Source organism: Dasypus novemcinctus, chromosome 1 (assembly GCF_030445035.2).
Source record: "Dasypus novemcinctus isolate mDasNov1 chromosome 1, mDasNov1.1.hap2, whole genome shotgun sequence".
NCBI classification, from domain to species: domain Eukaryota; kingdom Metazoa; phylum Chordata; class Mammalia; order Cingulata; family Dasypodidae; genus Dasypus; species Dasypus novemcinctus.
In genome coordinates this window covers 33,384,463-33,401,192 of record NC_080673.1, presented here as the reverse complement: position 1 = coordinate 33,401,192, position 16,730 = coordinate 33,384,463, and the positions used below count along the sequence as shown (strand labels likewise).

The following is a 16,730-nucleotide window of genomic DNA, read 5'->3' as shown; positions in this document are numbered from 1 at the left end:
GGAAGCAGTGGCAGTTTTCCAGTGGGCAGCCATCAAAGATAGCACACTCTTTGGCTAGTCTGTTTAGATGTCTGTTCAGAAAGTTTTTACTTCCCCCCTCCCTTTTTGCTCCATTAATAACTTCAGTTCCTTTAATCTTTATTTTCTGATTTCCCAACTAGATTATAAACTTCATGAGGGCAGAGATCATGGAAGGTTGTTCCATTGCCTAACACAATGCCAGGTACATATTAGGTCTTCAATTGGAATTTGTTGACTGACAGTTATCCTCTTCTCTACCAGTCTTGAACAGAATTGAGAGTCTAGCCTAGTGTCTCCTCCAGCATATTTTCCTACTTTCTCCTGGTTTAGATCATGTGAGGTCTTACAGCTCAGCTGTCCTGCAATAGGGCCCAAGAAGCTTTTTTTTTTTTTTTTAAAACAAATCCCCAGGGAATTCTGATGCACAGCCAGGTTCAAGAACAACTATAATAAGGAAGTGGATGTAGCTCAAGTGATTGAGCTCACACCTACCACATGGGAGGTCTCGTATTTGGTTCCCAGTGCCTCCTGGAGAAGATAACCAAGACAGTGAGCTGGTGCAACAGGCAGGTGCAGCGAGCTGATGCAACAAGATGATTCAGCAAGGAGACACAAAGAGGAAAGACAATGAGAGATATAACAAAGCAGGGAACTGAGGTTGCTCAAGCGATTGAGTGTCTCTCTCCCACATGGGAGGTCCCAGGTTTGGTTCCCAGTGCTTCCTAAAGAGAAGACAAGCAGACACAGAGAGCACACAGCAAATGACACAGAGAACAGACAGTGAGCACAAACAACAAGGGGAAGTGGGAATAAATAAATAAATCTTAAAGGGAAAAAAAAGAACAGCTATAATATTTTATCCTGGCAATCAAAGCCGGAGCCTCCTGTATGGTAGATGAGAGCCCAGTTGCTTGATCCACATCTGCTTTCCTATATAGTTTTTATTCATGAAAAATTTTTGGAGTGATTCACAAGAAAGCTGTTAATAATGTCCTTTGCTTCAAATGATAACACTGGAAAATCAAGTACACTGGGGAAATTATATTCATTTGTAGAAAAAATTTATAGCATGCTTTATTTGCTTTTTAAATTTTTACAAACTTAGGTATTCAATCAAGTGCTTTTGAAGGAAAAAGGGTAATAAATACAACAAAAGGCACAAGATACATAAAATTTAAATTCCATTCATGAGTACTCTTATTTGAATTGTTATATATTTGTACTGTCTCTTCTATACCTGAATCATAGTTCAGTTCAAAACTGCCCTAAATATGAATATTTAGTTAATTGTCAAATGTCACAATTAACTTTTTAAAAAATATTTTGCTTTTATAGACAACATTTGAAAGAGGATTGGAACTGCATGCCAAAGTTACAATTTTTGCAGAGGGTTGCCATGGACATCTAGCTAAGCAACTCTATAAGAAGTTTGATTTGAGGGCCAACTGTGATCCCCAAACTTATGGAATTGGACTGAAGGAGGTATCCTGGTTTTGCTTTTGCGGTTTTAATTTTGATAAAAGAGTAAACTTAATTTCATTTGTATTATGTAGTTTTGATACTGATTTAATTTTACAGTTAAATTTTCATTGACTTAGATGTTCATTGTGACTAAAACTACTTGAAACGTTTTTCAAGGGCTAGAAAATATTTATCAAATTCCATTATTATCTAAATTGTTTCAACATGTTGGAATTGTTTTATCAAATGTTGCTTGAAGTGAGTTTTGTATTTGAAATGTTTGTAACATTGATTTTTTTTTTTACATTGTAATACCATCTGCCCTCATAAAATTTTACTTATATCCATAATACTGTTTGTAGGATGACCACATCCTACAAAGACTTGTTTATTCAAGCATGTAATGTGAAGATAATTCACATTATGAAATATACACAGACATATTATATTGATCTGCAACCTAAAAATTTAAATTAGGCCTCTCCATTTTCTCAAATGATCCATTCTCTAATCTCGTCCAAACCATGAGTTTATTCATATGTAAAAGTTGCATCATAACCCTTCCCTTTAAATTTTTTTAGGTTAAATCTCAGAAAGGTTTGAACTCTCTGTATAAATAAATTCATTATGTTGTGAATTGTTTTTGTAGTTTCCACATATATCATCTGATTTTCAGATACATATATTTAAAATTTTAGAAACAATGGAAATTCTTAAATGTACAATTTCTTTGCCTTTTTTTGTCTTTATTTTTTTAATATTACATTCAAAAAATATGAGGTCCCCATATACCCCCCACCTCCCTCACCCCACTCCTCCCCCCATAACAGCAACCTCCTCCATCATCATGAGACATTCATTGCATTTGGTGAATACATCTCTGAGCACCGCTGCACCTCATGGTCAGTGGTCCACATCATAGCCTACACTCTCCCACGTTCCACCCAGTGGGCCATGGGAGGACATACAGTGTCCGGTAACTGTTCCTGCAGCACCACCCAGGACAACTCCAAGTCCCGAAAACTCCCCCACATCACATCTCTTCCTCCCATTCCCTACCCCCAGCAGCCACCATGGCCACTGTCTCCACACCAGTGCCACATTTTCTTTGATTACTAATCACAGTAGTTTATGAATAGAATATCAGTAAGTCCACTCTAATCCATACTCTATTCCTCCATCCTGTGGACCTTAGAATGGTTGTGACCACTCCACATCTATATCAAGAGAGGGCTTAGATTCCAGATGAATGCTGGATGCAGTTCTCCTGCTTTCAGTTGTAGGCACTCTTGGCTCCCTGGTGTGGTGGTTGACCTTCTTCACCTCCATGTTAGCTGAGTGGTAAATGTACAATTTGATTAATTTTTACAAGGTGAATAAAAGCATGTAATCACTATGCAAACCAAAATATAGAAAATTACTTGCATTTGAAAAGTCTCCCTCATTTCTTCAGTCTTAGAATAGTGTTTCCTATAATTGAGTAAGAGTCTTACCACTTTGAGAAGCTTAATGAATGCCTTAAGGAGTTCTTAACCTTTCTGACTTGTTTAATGCCTATTCATAATGCTGCAGTTTGATAAAACTTTAATCTTTGAAGCATTTTTTGCATGTGTTTTTCACTTGCAATTTTCATAAATAAGACAATCCTTGGCAAGTTTTGTACATTGTGCAGACATAAAAATATTTAGGGCAGTGAAAATATTCTGATACTGTAATAGTGAATACATGACATTATGCATTTGTCAAAAACCATAGAGTATATAGAAAAAGAATGAAACCAAATATAAACTATGGGCTTTAGTTGATAATATTGTATCAGTATTGGTTCTTCAATTGTAACAACTGTAACATTAATGCAAAATGTTAATAATAGGATAAACTGGGTTGGGGAATTAAGGGGAGCAAGCAAGTATATGGGGACTCTAAACTTTCCCACAATTTTTCTGTAAACCTAAAACTGCTCTTAAAAAAAAAGTTTTTAAATGTTTTTTAAAAATTTAAATAATATTCTAGGGTTTGTTTTTGGTTTTTTCGTTTCTTTTAGTTATGGATTATTGATGAAAAGAAGTGGAAACCTGGGAGAGTGGATCACAGTGTAGGTTGGCCCTTGGACAGACATACTTATGGAGGGTCTTTCCTCTATCATTTAAATGAAGGCGAACCTCTGGTAGCTCTTGGGTTTGTGGTAAGTTATATCCTTCTTATGGAAAATTCTACTGTTAGAGTCAAAGGATCGTCATTGTTTTTGCTTTTTTTTAAAAGATTTTGAATCTGGAGAATGTTAAATGCTTTTCATTTAAAATTTATATTTTAATGTTATCAATATGTAAAGTGTTTATGGGTATTACAGATATAAATCTATTTAAACACAAAGAGAATAGTAATAGTAGCTACAATATGCCAGGCAATGTGCTAGGTGCTTTACTAGGATTTCTAGTAAGTTTCCTAACAATTCTCTGCACTAAGTATATCCTTCCTTTACTGATGAGAAAACAGAGGTCCTAGCATGTTACCCAAATTTGCCAAATATATGTCTTAAATGACAAAGCCTGGATTCACACCTGAGCCTACCTGCCTTCAGAAACCCATTTCCACTATAATATGCTGCCACTGAAAATTAAGTAAGTGCTGGGTTTGAACGATTATCTTTTTCGAAACTCAAACTATTTCTCCTTTCATGGCCACCTACATCATTGCAGTAAATTACATCTTGAACACTATAAGGAAAGGAAAAACTAAAACATGAGTTTCTGTAGCTTGCAATTCGTGGCAGTTTCATATTTTAGGTCATGATTAGGCAGGTATATGATATATACTGTTAAACTTCTGCATTATTGGTACATTAACTCCAGGCAAGTGTTCAGTGCATCACCTTTGTGTACTTATTCCAATAACTTAATCTTATCAAAGAAAAAACCTGGTTGTTAATTTCACCACTCTGGTAATACCTTGTAAATGTAATCCTCTAGATTTCTTGTCTTCCTTTTTTTCTAAGTGTAATTACATTGTTTCTTAATTTTTTCTTATTTCTAGAATTGGTGTAAATTAATGAATAATAAATAAATACAATTCCTTTTGTAGAAACATAACCCAAAATGCTTACCTACAGTTATTTTTCTAATTTGGACTTTGATTTCCTGAGCACAGTGATTTGTTCATATGTTCTAAATTAAATTTGCCTGTATTATAAACATTTGGTATTTGCTTACCCGTTCTTTTCCAGATTTTATTCAGTTATCTATTTAAATTTGGGGTTACATATTTACATATTACACATTTATTTGAATTCGGGTTACTTCAAATACTTTAAGTTTAACATGTTTTCTGATAAATATTTTCAGATGGCTCACATTTTAGCTTGATTTATCTTGAAAGTATGTAATTGTATAAATACATCAAATTTAAATATGAAACTTTTAAGGTTGGTCTAGACTATCAAAATCCATACCTGAGTCCATTTAAAGAGTTTCAAAGGTGGAAACACCATCCCAGCATTCAACCAACATTAGAAGGTGGAAAAAGGATTGCATATGGAGCCAGAGCACTCAATGAAGGTGGCTTTCAGGTAACTCTTCCAACATTTTTTCCTTATTTATGTATTATAAATTCAATATTGAAAGTATAATGTAACATATTTAGATAAATAATAGAAAATTATTTGATAGAAAGAGTATTTAAGGAATTAAGCAAAGCACGTAGTATTGTTAACTATGTCACATAGTAGGGTCTAGGTTTTGGGGGAATCCTTAAATAGCAAATGAGTTTATTTAAACAGTGTTTCTATGTTCTGCAAAATAAAGATGCTGTGGCCACATGTTACATAGGAATCAATTGAATAAATTACACCACGAGGGGAACTGATGTGTCTTAGCGATTGAACACCGGCTTCCCACATAGGAGGTTCTGGGTTCAATCCCCGACCCTGGTACCTCAAAAAAAAAAAAAAAACCTCTTAAATTGCACCATGAATTTAGTGTTAAGTATATATTGGTCTCTAGAGATGAATTCATTGACTTTTTCCTTTTGTTGGTTTGATTTTAACCAGACAACAAAAATGATGTGATCCAAGATATTTACCTTTATTCCCTAGCTGCCAAGAAACTCAAAGGCAGATTTCAATAGATGTAATTAATCCATCCCAACTACCTAGTAACAACCATGCCTTTTAGGTGGTCTCTGTTAAGCTTTTACTCTTATCCTATTTTAGTATATGTTCAAAATCTTATCAAATGTAGTTAATGTATTCAGTGTATACTAATTAAACAATAAAAGAAGACCTAGATACCTAATTATAATAAAATAATTTTTAGTATTGTTGTAGAAGTAGGATCATCAGAAAGGATAAGATGAGGATCTAAAAATGAATTCTGAAACTTAATGCCAAATGATTTGGAGGAAGTTGCTTAAGTTCTCTGGCCTTAAGGGATCACCTATAAAACAACACTGGTCTCTTCTTTCTCTGAAATTCTAGGAATTTAGGACTATTTTAGAAATTTGATTCCTTTTTTTTAATCTACTATAAAAATAAGTAATAAATTTGGAAATATACTTAACCTTTAAAATGAAGGTCTAATAATTCATAAAAACCAGGTAAACCTCAGCTAAATTATATACATAATCACTAGAATCTTGAAATAACATTGTCCCTAAGTTCTATTGTTATGGGATTACTTCTTTTAAAGCTGTTTTTGTTTCTCCAGTAGTAATTTACTTACAATAAATATTTATTGAAATGCTTATGTTCAAGTACATTAAACTCCTTTGAATAAAGTCCATAATACCTGTCAGTCTAATTCTACTTTTTTATTTATAGTATTAAGGTTTTCAGTATATTGAATAGTATACAGATTCTTCTTCATCTCAGATGATTTGGGGATTGGCAGGAGGAAATGACCACACATATTTTTATGTAAATTTTCTAATTTAATTAGAGATTCAGAAACTTATTTCCAGTAAGTTTTTGAAGACCTTAAGAGGCTATAATTTGGAGTGTTCAGTTTTATTTATTTAATATATTCTTATTTTTAAAAGATACATAGGTTACATAAAATGTTACATTAAAAAAATATAGGGTATTCCCATATGCCCCACTCCCCACACCTCCCACTTTTATCACATTAACAACAACTTTCATTAGTGTGGTACATTCATTATAAATGATGAACACATTATGGCACATTGCCACACAGCATGGATTATAGTTTACATTAGTTTACACTTCCAGTTCATTCTGTAGGTTATTTAACAAATATTTCTTTTTATTTCGCTTTCTTCGGTCTCTTCCATAGGTTGCCTTTCCCTGGTGGGTTTCAGATTATTTGTACCCCTAGTTTAAATGACAGACCCAGAACACAAGATTTCTTGGTACAACTTTCCTTTGGTTCCTAGTTCCCTGACAGGATGCCAAGCTATTAGTAACACAAGGTAGTATCCTCTAGAACTTCAAAAGCAGACTCATTTTTGTTGGGCCATAAGACTTTTATTCTTAGGGCTTAAGTCTTCCAATCAATGTCCTACTACTAAACTTTACACTTTTCAGGTTCTTGAGCCACACTTACTGTCAACAAGGACACAGCCTCATTCCAGGAAAGCATTGTCATTGTCATTGAGTACCAGACCAGTATCTCTGCTTTCAGCTTATTAGCTATTGCATTCCAGAAAGCCTTTTTCCTACATTATCTGCTCTGTGATCCTGATTTAATGCTCTGTTATCCAAGGGATTCTAACATTGAGTTTGGTCTGAAAACAACAATCACAAATTGATTCCCTACATGTTCTGTGAAAAGACCTGGGCCCTGGTCCTTCTCTCCTTTATCGTCATTGCTTCTGCCCCCAGTTTTGCTTCTCACCAACTCACCATCACAGCTAGAATTCTATCACTGATGGGAGCTGTGGCCACTAGAGCCCTTTTCATGTCCCTTCTGTAGCTGATGGCAGTCGTTTCCCTGTTAGCCCCTTTTCCTCTGAGTCTCTCTAGCACCATCAGCCAAATTTCTACTACTACAACACTTTCTCACCAAAGACCCATGGTTTTCATTAAAAACCCCTTAGAGAAAAAAAGAAAAAAAAAATATATATATATATATAAAGGGGAAATAACTCTGCATTGGCTATCTCTTTCCTTTTCAAACTGTAGCTTTAAGTATATTTAACCATACAGTCTTTAGTTCAGCTGCTACATTATGGGCTATATATATGCTTTTATTGGCTAAACAAAAAAAAAATCACTATTATATTATTTTTATCAGAAATGTATACTAAGGTCCAAACAGCTGCCTTAAAATTGACTTTGGGAATTCAACTTGTTCTTAAGTTAAAGTATATATAAGAATAAGGTAGTTGCTAGTAGTAGTGATTCCATGATTAGAACCCAGATTTCCATCACTAGATTATTGACCTAGAATGAGGAGTTAAAATAATATCCTTTGTAAATCATGTTACCCAGAATGCATGTAAAAGCAAATCACAATTTAGATTATAGTTATTTAGGTTTACATTTTTAACTATGACACAGTCAGGAATAAAAACATTTTATGTAAACATGTTAACACTCCAATCTTAAATCAGCCCCATGTAGGTAAGTCAGGAGAGAGATAAAAGAAAAACCCTAATAGAAAAATAGTAGTAGTGCTAATCCTCACTCTTGGAGGGGGGGTGAATAAGTAACTCCTGAGAAAGTGACCTTGCTCGTTTTACTTCTTTAGCTGCTATAAATTGTGTGTTCATTTTCATGTATTTATTTTTCAACTTTTCCCTATGATTTTAGAGGACTTAAAGGAGGCTATAATTTGGAATATTGTTTTGTTTATGAGTTAACAAATGTACTTTGAATCTTTCTTCCTCAGTCTATACCAAAACTCACCTTTCCTGGTGGGTTACTAATTGGTTGTAGCCCTGGTTTCATGAATGTACCCAAGATCAAAGGAACCCACACAGCAATGAAAAGTGGAATGTTGGCAGCAGAAGCTATTTTTAATCACCTAACAAATGCAAACCTCCAATCAAAGACAATAGGTAAGAATTTCCTGTATGAAGTATAGAGGAAAGAAAATGGTCAGATTCTTCATTGAAACACTTATAAAGAAGCTATTTTAAGATGGATGGGATGGGACAGGATGAGAATAACAAATGTGGCAAAACACTGAAATTGGTAAATACGGGTATCTGGGTAAGTGGCATAGTGGATTTCTCTGCATTGGTTTTGTATTATTTTTACAACTGTCCTGTAAGTTTGAAATTATTAAAAATTAAAAGTTAAAAAAGAGGTAATATAAGCATATATTCAGTATCCAAGAATGAAAATAAACTCAATTAAAAATCTCAATAGTAAGATGTTTGCTGTGCAAAGAAAACTACATGAACATGTTCGTAATCTCAATGATTACAGTCAGAGTTACATCAAATAGCAGTGTCCCACCTACATAGAAACTATTTCAAGTTTGATAATACTGCATTATATTACATTCAGGTACAAACAAAAATACTGAGTATCTTCAGTCTGAATATAGAACAGCTTTCCAGGCTGTGGAATCAGCCACCTATTCTTTTATTCTTTAGCAGATATTGAAAGCACAGGCCTATGACCCTTTCTGACATGGTGATAGAGGGAGAGCCAATACTTTTACCTCAGTTGATACTTAAACCATTAATCTAAAATGTCTTATCCTCTAATTTTCTCAATTTTTCTCAAAATAAAAGCCAAAGTCCTCCCACCCCTGTGACTTCATTTCTTATTACTTCATCCATTCCAGCTACATTGGCTTCTTTACTGTTCCTGGAACATGCCAAGCATGCTCTGATCTCATGGTCTTTGCTCATGGCTGACTTCCTCACTCCCTTGCCTTTGCCCAGTATTACCAGTGGCCTTACCTTGACCATTTAAATTACAACCCACCCAAGACTACTCCCAAATTCACCTGCAGTTATTTCTATAGCATTTTTCACTATTTAGCACACTATGTAATTTTCTTGTTTGTCCCCTGCCTCTTGGATGAAAACCTCACGAGAGCAGGGATTTTGTTCACTGTGAATCACAAACACCTGGCACACAGAAACTCAAAAGACATTTGATAAATAAAAGTATTATTCCTGGGGTGCTGTATAGCTCAGTGGTTGAGTGCCAGCTTCCCACATACAAGGTCCCAGGTTCAGTCCCCGGCACCTAGAAAAGAAGGTCTTATTCCGTAGAATCCCAAATAATAAATGTTCCTCTAGTTACAAGTATGCAACCTTCAGATATCTTTGTAGAATAATAGCGCTAGGGTGTGAGAATAGAAAGAGGTAAAGTTTAACTAACATAGAAAAGGCAAAAAGTTACTTCAGGGAGAACAGAATAGACAAGATGGGATATATTGCCCAGGTAGTAGAACTTTTATTATTGCCACGTATCTTCTTTTACGAATCACCAGTCCTACTTTGTGTATCATGTGCACATGGTACACGCATAGACAGTACACACACAGATAGTCACCAAAGACTAAATCAGGGATTAAAGCTTGAAGAAAAGGAGAACGGAGCCAGAACAAGCAGCAGTGAACAAAGAGAGCATGCCAGTGTGGCATGCGCAAAAGGTAGTAAGGGAGGAACCAAGTTTCCTAGTGTATAAAATGCTACACCAAGTTTTAGCTATCAAGTAGTTTCTTTGGTTAGTTATAAAACTTCACTTTCATAGGCAGCATGAACTTTTTATCTTTTTTCTTAAGTTGCCTTGTTAATTCCTCTGAATTCTGAAACTAATTTTACGTGTTACCACTGTAAAAAATCAAATGCCTTACTGTTCAACAGCAATAGTAAACATATAGAAGACGTCAACATTTATACATGAAGGATTGAGTGATCTTATATAAAAGCAGTTTTAAAAAATTACTGGATTGACTTTTCAAATATTTCAGTAGCAGACTACCTTGATTACAAAGTATTTTATATTACTTGAAGCAATTTTACCCATAACATTTTATGTTGTTAACCAAAGGACTCCATGTAACTGAATATGAGGACGAATTGAAGAAATCATGGGTATGGAAAGAACTATATGCTGTTAGAAATATAAGACCATCCTGCCATGGAATACTGGGTATATATGGAGGGATGATTTACACTGGACTATTTTACTGGATATTTAGAGGAATGGAGCCATGGACCCTAAAGCACAAAGGTAATTCAAAACATTTGAGGTGGTATATGGGAATTCTGTATTTTATGCATGATTGCTCTATAAACCCACAACTTCTCAAAGATAAAATTGAGAGTATAATTATTAAAAACTCACTAATGGGAGCCATTGATTAGTGGAAAGTGACCTTAATTTTACTTTAATTCTAAATTGTCTTTAAGTGAACAGTATATTGAAATTATGAGAGCTAAAGTCATAGTATACCTCTGGTATATTTTCAGATTGATATTTAAGAAAGTACTTTAATGTTGTTTTTGTTAAATATCTTCCTCCAAACTTTGAAGGTTCTGACTCTGATCAGCTAAAGCCAGCCAAGGACTGCACACCTATTGCGTATCCAAAACCTGACGGACAGATCAGTTTTGACCTCTTATCATCTGTAGCTCTGAGTGGTACTAATCATGAACATGACCAGCCAGCACATTTAACCCTAAAGGATGACAGCATACCTGTAAATAGAAATTTGTCAATATATGATGGGCCCGAGCAGCGATTCTGCCCCGCAGGTCAGTAATGTGATTTCCATCCATTCCTAAATATTAATACAAATATTTACTTTTAGAAATGATCTTAGTAGTAAAGTGGTTTCTATACCTCTACCATTGCTTGAAATTTTCCTAAATGTCTCCAACATCCAGCTTTCTTTAGGAAACTTATTTTTATGGTTCTTACTCTACAATTGCAATTTTTAAATGATGGGGGATTTTTGTTAGATATAGCTGAGATGACATTTCTCCAAAAAGCTTTTCCTTATCTACCCTCAAGACTAAGGAATATGGGATATCAGAGAATACCTCAAGTGTTCATGTGCATTTTTAAATTTTTAATTGCCCCCATAGTGAGTTGTGAACTCCCTTAGGACTTAATCTAAATTGTCTTTTATCTATAGCACTTATACATACAACTGGAACTGAGACTGATAAATGAGTTTTCTTGCTAGTAAAACTAACTGTATTACTGCTGTACCTTCTGCTATCATGTATAACACAATTTATAGAACATCAATAGCACATGCAAAGATTCCAGCACTATTCTCTATGGCTAAACAACCTCCAAGGTTTCTGTAGCTGCCAATTCTAGAATCTTTTTAAAAGTTTAAAAAGTAGGTACTTCAATGTTATTTATTTTTATTTTACAGGAGTTTATGAATTTGTGCCTTTGGAACAGGGTGATGGATTTCGGTTACAGATAAATGCTCAGAACTGTGTGCATTGTAAAACATGTGATATTAAAGATCCAAGTCAGAATATTAACTGGGTAGTGCCTGAAGGTGGTGGAGGACCTGCTTACAATGGAATGTAAACTGCAACTGATTTCATTTACAGGTTCATTTGATAGGCAGCTTCTTGAAAATTATGAAAAGCTAACTTTAAAATGTTTAAAGACTAATAAGTGTTAAAATATCTTACAGCATATTTGTATCAGAATGTTCAGAATTTTTTATATACCTAAAACTGCCCCATAAAAAAGTATTTCTCTTAAATAAAATTTTTCAGATGTAGCATCTACTTAGTCTTGAAGTTTGTCAGAGATTCAGTATCAACAGTGAAATGCAAAATTGACCCTTTGTATCAATTTTGACATAAAGCATTTGACTTGCCATATTCAAGTCTTAAGTATAAAAATAAAATATATATTCTAAACCAAGGGTTGGCATCCACTTGTGCTCATGAATAGTTTTACTGGACCACAGGTATACCCATTTAAGTATATTGCCTGTGGCTACTCTTGATACAAAAATGCAGAATTGAGAAGTTGTGAAAGACTAGCTGGTCCACAAAGCTTAAAATATTTCTTACCTAGCCCTTTACAGAAAAAGTTTGCCCACACCCATTCTAGACCATTATTAAACAATTCATTAAGTATATATTATATATGTATTTTCTCTAAGTATAAAAACACCAGTACAAATCAACTAGAGAGATACATCAAAGAACTAAGGGAAACAAAACAATAAACATAATTTAAGGTTCCATCTGTTTAGTAAATAATATGACTAGGCACCAGTATTCTCTGTCAGTCATACACAGCCATAAAAAATATCAAAACTTCACATTATTTTTGAACTACTTTATTGAGTGAACTGTTATCAGTATTCCTAAGTTGTAAACCATAGGGAACTTCAAGCATCAAAGGAAATACGTTAAGAGATCATATACATTAAGAGATCATATACAATAGACAGATGTCCTTAAGTCTTCCTACTGACTTCATACAATGAATACATAGTATTTAAACAAAACTGAATGGCCTATTAAGCAAACATTTTTGCATAAGCTGCTTTCTCTTTGTCTTTCTGTGCCTTTATCTTTTGTTTGACTTTCAGCAATTCTGCCTGGATAGCTGCAAAAAAAAAAAATACCCAATATGAGTTCTCAAATCATCCAAAAAGTTAGGTGATCAATAAACTGGTGTTTTAATAGGATAGTTAACCTCCCTATTTTGATAATACTTTTCCTTTCCATGAAGTGAGCCCTATTAACAAGAAATTCTACTCTAAAAAAGCTATCATTTTCACAAACAACAATTATGAAGGCAGTCATACCTTCAACTGGGAGAACTCAATTATATATAGATTTGCCTTCTCCCGCTTCACTACAGAGGGAAGTGCACCCCTCTTTTTTTAGCAGTAAGAGACCAAAGATAGTTATTTTAAAGATTTAGATGTAGTGTCACTTTTAATTGAAAAAGGTTTTCAAGGCCTTCCTAAAACATACCCATGAGCTAGACTCCTAGACTAGAATTAAAGGTTAAATCCTGCTGCAGATTCTTCATAAAAGCCACAATCAGCTCAAGAAATGGTACCAAACCCTAAATCCATCATGAATATTTTATCTTCTAATGTTGCACTTTCAAATCAGTATTAGAGTAACTAGGAACCAGGTTTCAAATATGGTTAAAACAGATAGATATGAAAAAAATTAGTACATTTTGGAGAGGGAATAGAATGTAAGCTCTTCAAGAGCAGGGATCTTGACTGTCATGTTTACTACTATATGCACAGTGCCTGGCCAAGTAACAGGCCTTCTGTACTATCAAACAAATAAATGTCTAAGTACCCAACGGTACAATGATTTGTGTGGATACATCCTTAAAGGACAAAATGAACTTTCCCAACAAAAAATGCCAACTTACCTTTATCTTCTGGTGCAATCTCCTGAGCTTTCTTAAGATCAGCCTTTGTTGGGGAGGAGGAGGGAAGCATTTAAGAAAATTAGATATATAATTTATAAGGGTAGCATTTTATTTTTTTTTAAATAAACATTTAGAACAAAATTTTACCAATGCTTGATCGTATTCTTTTAATCCTTGCCATCCTTGAGCTCGACGGTACAGTGCTTTCGTATTTGATGGGTCTATTTCAAGCGCCTACAAAAAAAAGTGATAAAATGAATAAAGTATCAAGTGTATATGCCAGTTCTCAATTTATTGCCTGTCAGCTCCAAATCCACCCTACACTACTCTGTGATAATGGAGCTGGGCCTTGGAAATCTCTCTCCTTTGCCAACTGACAAAAGATTTAAGTTTCATCAGTAGAAGGTGCTAAATGGCATGGAAGAGGTTTTCCTCTTCCAGTTTCCAGTGTTCCTCTCAGCAGCCTTCTGCACTGAGTTTGGCAGCAGCTCCCTAAGGCAACTTCCCAAGGCACTCCAGATGTAAATCCCATAACTGTGGCATCTCAATTAATTCACCTGCCATCCAACATCCAATGAGCCGTGCTGTGTCCAATGCGGTCTGGATCTCAACCCTGAGGGGGTAGAGGGATGGGAGGAGCCTCTTCCTGAGGGACTCTGTCTCAGACTTAGGGCTGGTTGTTGTTGCTATACCTGTTTCTCTGGAATTCTCTTTACCCCTTACTAGCCAATTCCTCATTATGCCTATCCCCAGTAATACTCTTTTATATCAAACTTTGCCTGTTCAAACAGCTGTGTGGTTTCTCTTTCCCTGTTTCAGCCCAAAGTGATTTCTAGTTAAGATGCTGAATCTGTCTCACAAACGTCAAAAGAGATGCAGTGTGGAGACCACCAATCTTTTTTTTTTTCCTCTGTTGTATGCTCCCTGCTAAATATTTTATTCCTTATTCCACCCACTACCTAATTAGGATCCCATTTTATTTCTACTTGCTCTGGGCATAGCTGATCTGTGTACATAAATTAATGTGCAAAATACAGAAAAAGGAGAGCCAGTGTAGCTCACTCAGTGGTTGAGTGGAGCACCAGCTTCCCACATACAAGAACCCGGGTTCAATCCTTGGCTCTAGTACCTCCAAAAATAAAATAAAAATGCATAAAAAGTACTAGGGGTAGGGAAGCACCTGTGGCTCTATCAGTTGGGCTCCCATCTACCATTTGGGAGGCCCTGGGTTCACGTCCTGGGGCTGCCTTGTGAAGGCAGGCTCACCTGCATGCCACAGAGAGCCGCCTGCCCGCAAGCGCCGCGGAGTGCCGACTCAGCAAGGTGACGCAACAAAAAGGGAGCAAGTAAGAACACAGAAGAGTATGCAGTGAATAGACACAGAGCGCAGACAATAAGCACACTGCAAGGGGGTCAGGGAATAAATAAAAATAAATACAGAGCAGACAGCAAGCAAGTCACTGGGGGGGGAGGGGAATAAAAAAAAGTACCAGAGATGGACTTCCTAAAATACAATGGTTTAGTTTGGACAATTTTTCAAAGATATTAATACAATAAGGAAGACAGTCAAAATTGCTCATTCATATTTAGATATCACTTAAAAAAAAAAAAAATTTCCCCCCAGTCTCAAAGGTCTAATTAGATCCGCCAAAAATGATCTGTCATTCAAATTTAAGGGAGGTAACATCTCTGCCTTTTCAGCTTTATCAGGTAGTATTCTCGAATGTCTCCAAAAAAAGAAATGACCAGATGACCTTTCTGTGTGTTCCAATAGTACCTATTCTCCTATACAAGTGCTGATAACTCTGAATTGTAACCGACTCCTTTCTTCCCCAAATCCTTAAGAGCATGGGCCTATCTTTTACTCAAAATAATATTGTGCTGAAAATACGCAAGCACTGTGTTAAATGTGTCACATTATATAATCCTTGAAACAATCCCATGAGGTGTTACTTCTGTTTTACAGATAAAGAATTTAAAACTTAGTAGGAGCTTTTACAAGATTACAAACCAGTAAGTGGCAGAGGTTTCATTTTAAAATCATATCTTACCATACAGATCATGCTCCTAAACCACTCCTGGCTTTGTTTTCCAATGGAGAGCACAAAATAGGTGTTCAATTAATATGTTAAATGAATTAATGAGCTAAGGAAAAATATCCTTTGAGGGAAAAGTAAGTATCCTCAAAGACATTTAGTGACATGGTGCTGTAAGTAAAATGGACTGAGAGGAAGAACTGAAGATCCAAAATAATTTAGAGTCAAGATCGCTTAGAATCTTTTTCCCTCCTAGTCTCCTTAGGTCCAAATAAAACCCAAAAATCATTTTTGTTCAAACTGAGTCATAATACAACTCCTCTAAAAATCAACATCAAACAGACTCACCTCCAAACAGCTGTCAACCGCTCCCTGCCAATTTGCCATCTTCAGTTTACAAGCACCAATATTCAACACACAGCTTAAAGCTACAGGTTGCAGTTTGGATCTATCAGATTTCTCAGTAACAGCCTTGGAACTTTCCACATATCTGGAGAAAAGAGTGAAAAATAGCATATTCTGTATTGTAAATAAGACTTACCCTGTTTCCTCAACTATGCCAGAAAGTGTTAACTCCTAATAAACACAAATTTTTATTAAACATCTCTTTTTCAATGGAAGATTTTATCCCCAACATTTCAAAATGTTCAGAGGCCAATTAAGAGCAATCCTCAAAAAAAAAAGCAATCCTCAAAAAAATTTTTAGCAATCCTCAAATCTAAAGATAATCATACACTAATAACAACACATTTCTATCTTACTTATGTCTCTAGTATGTACTTTCCAATGTAATTACGTTTGGAACCAGGGTTCTCAAAGTGGAAAAAGGAAAACAAGAATATGGAGTAAAAGATGAAGAACTGCCTTGTAGTATGGATTCTGAATTGTATTGTGTAACTCCTTTT

General features: G+C 35.1%; 2 protein-coding genes across 2 annotated transcripts in view; one reads left to right on the top strand and one right to left on the bottom strand.

Annotated features, from left to right (window-relative positions):
• The window catches only part of ETFDH (electron transfer flavoprotein dehydrogenase), a 34,519-nt gene that overhangs the window by 13,592 nt on the left and 4,197 nt on the right, over positions 1 to 16,730 (top strand). Inside the window, exons 7-13 of the mRNA XM_004450797.5 lie at positions 1,357 to 1,503; positions 3,527 to 3,667; positions 4,904 to 5,047; positions 8,328 to 8,496; positions 10,454 to 10,636; positions 10,939 to 11,160; positions 11,793 to 11,979. Of these exons, the coding sequence (XP_004450854.1) occupies positions 1,357 to 1,503; positions 3,527 to 3,667; positions 4,904 to 5,047; positions 8,328 to 8,496; positions 10,454 to 10,636; positions 10,939 to 11,160; positions 11,793 to 11,956 (1,170 nt within the window). The 3' untranslated portion in view covers positions 11,957 to 11,979. The remainder of the gene's footprint in view (positions 1 to 1,356; positions 1,504 to 3,526; positions 3,668 to 4,903; positions 5,048 to 8,327; positions 8,497 to 10,453; positions 10,637 to 10,938; positions 11,161 to 11,792; positions 11,980 to 16,730) is intronic.
• Positions 12,710 to 16,730, bottom strand: part of PPID (peptidylprolyl isomerase D) — a 53,588-nt gene continuing 49,567 nt past the window's right edge. The window contains exons 11-14 of the mRNA XM_058277886.2: positions 16,174 to 16,315; positions 13,937 to 14,023; positions 13,790 to 13,832; positions 12,710 to 12,997 (exon numbers count right to left, since the gene is read on the bottom strand). Of these exons, the coding sequence (XP_058133869.1) occupies positions 12,909 to 12,997; positions 13,790 to 13,832; positions 13,937 to 14,023; positions 16,174 to 16,315 (361 nt within the window). The 3' untranslated portion in view covers positions 12,710 to 12,908. The remainder of the gene's footprint in view (positions 12,998 to 13,789; positions 13,833 to 13,936; positions 14,024 to 16,173; positions 16,316 to 16,730) is intronic.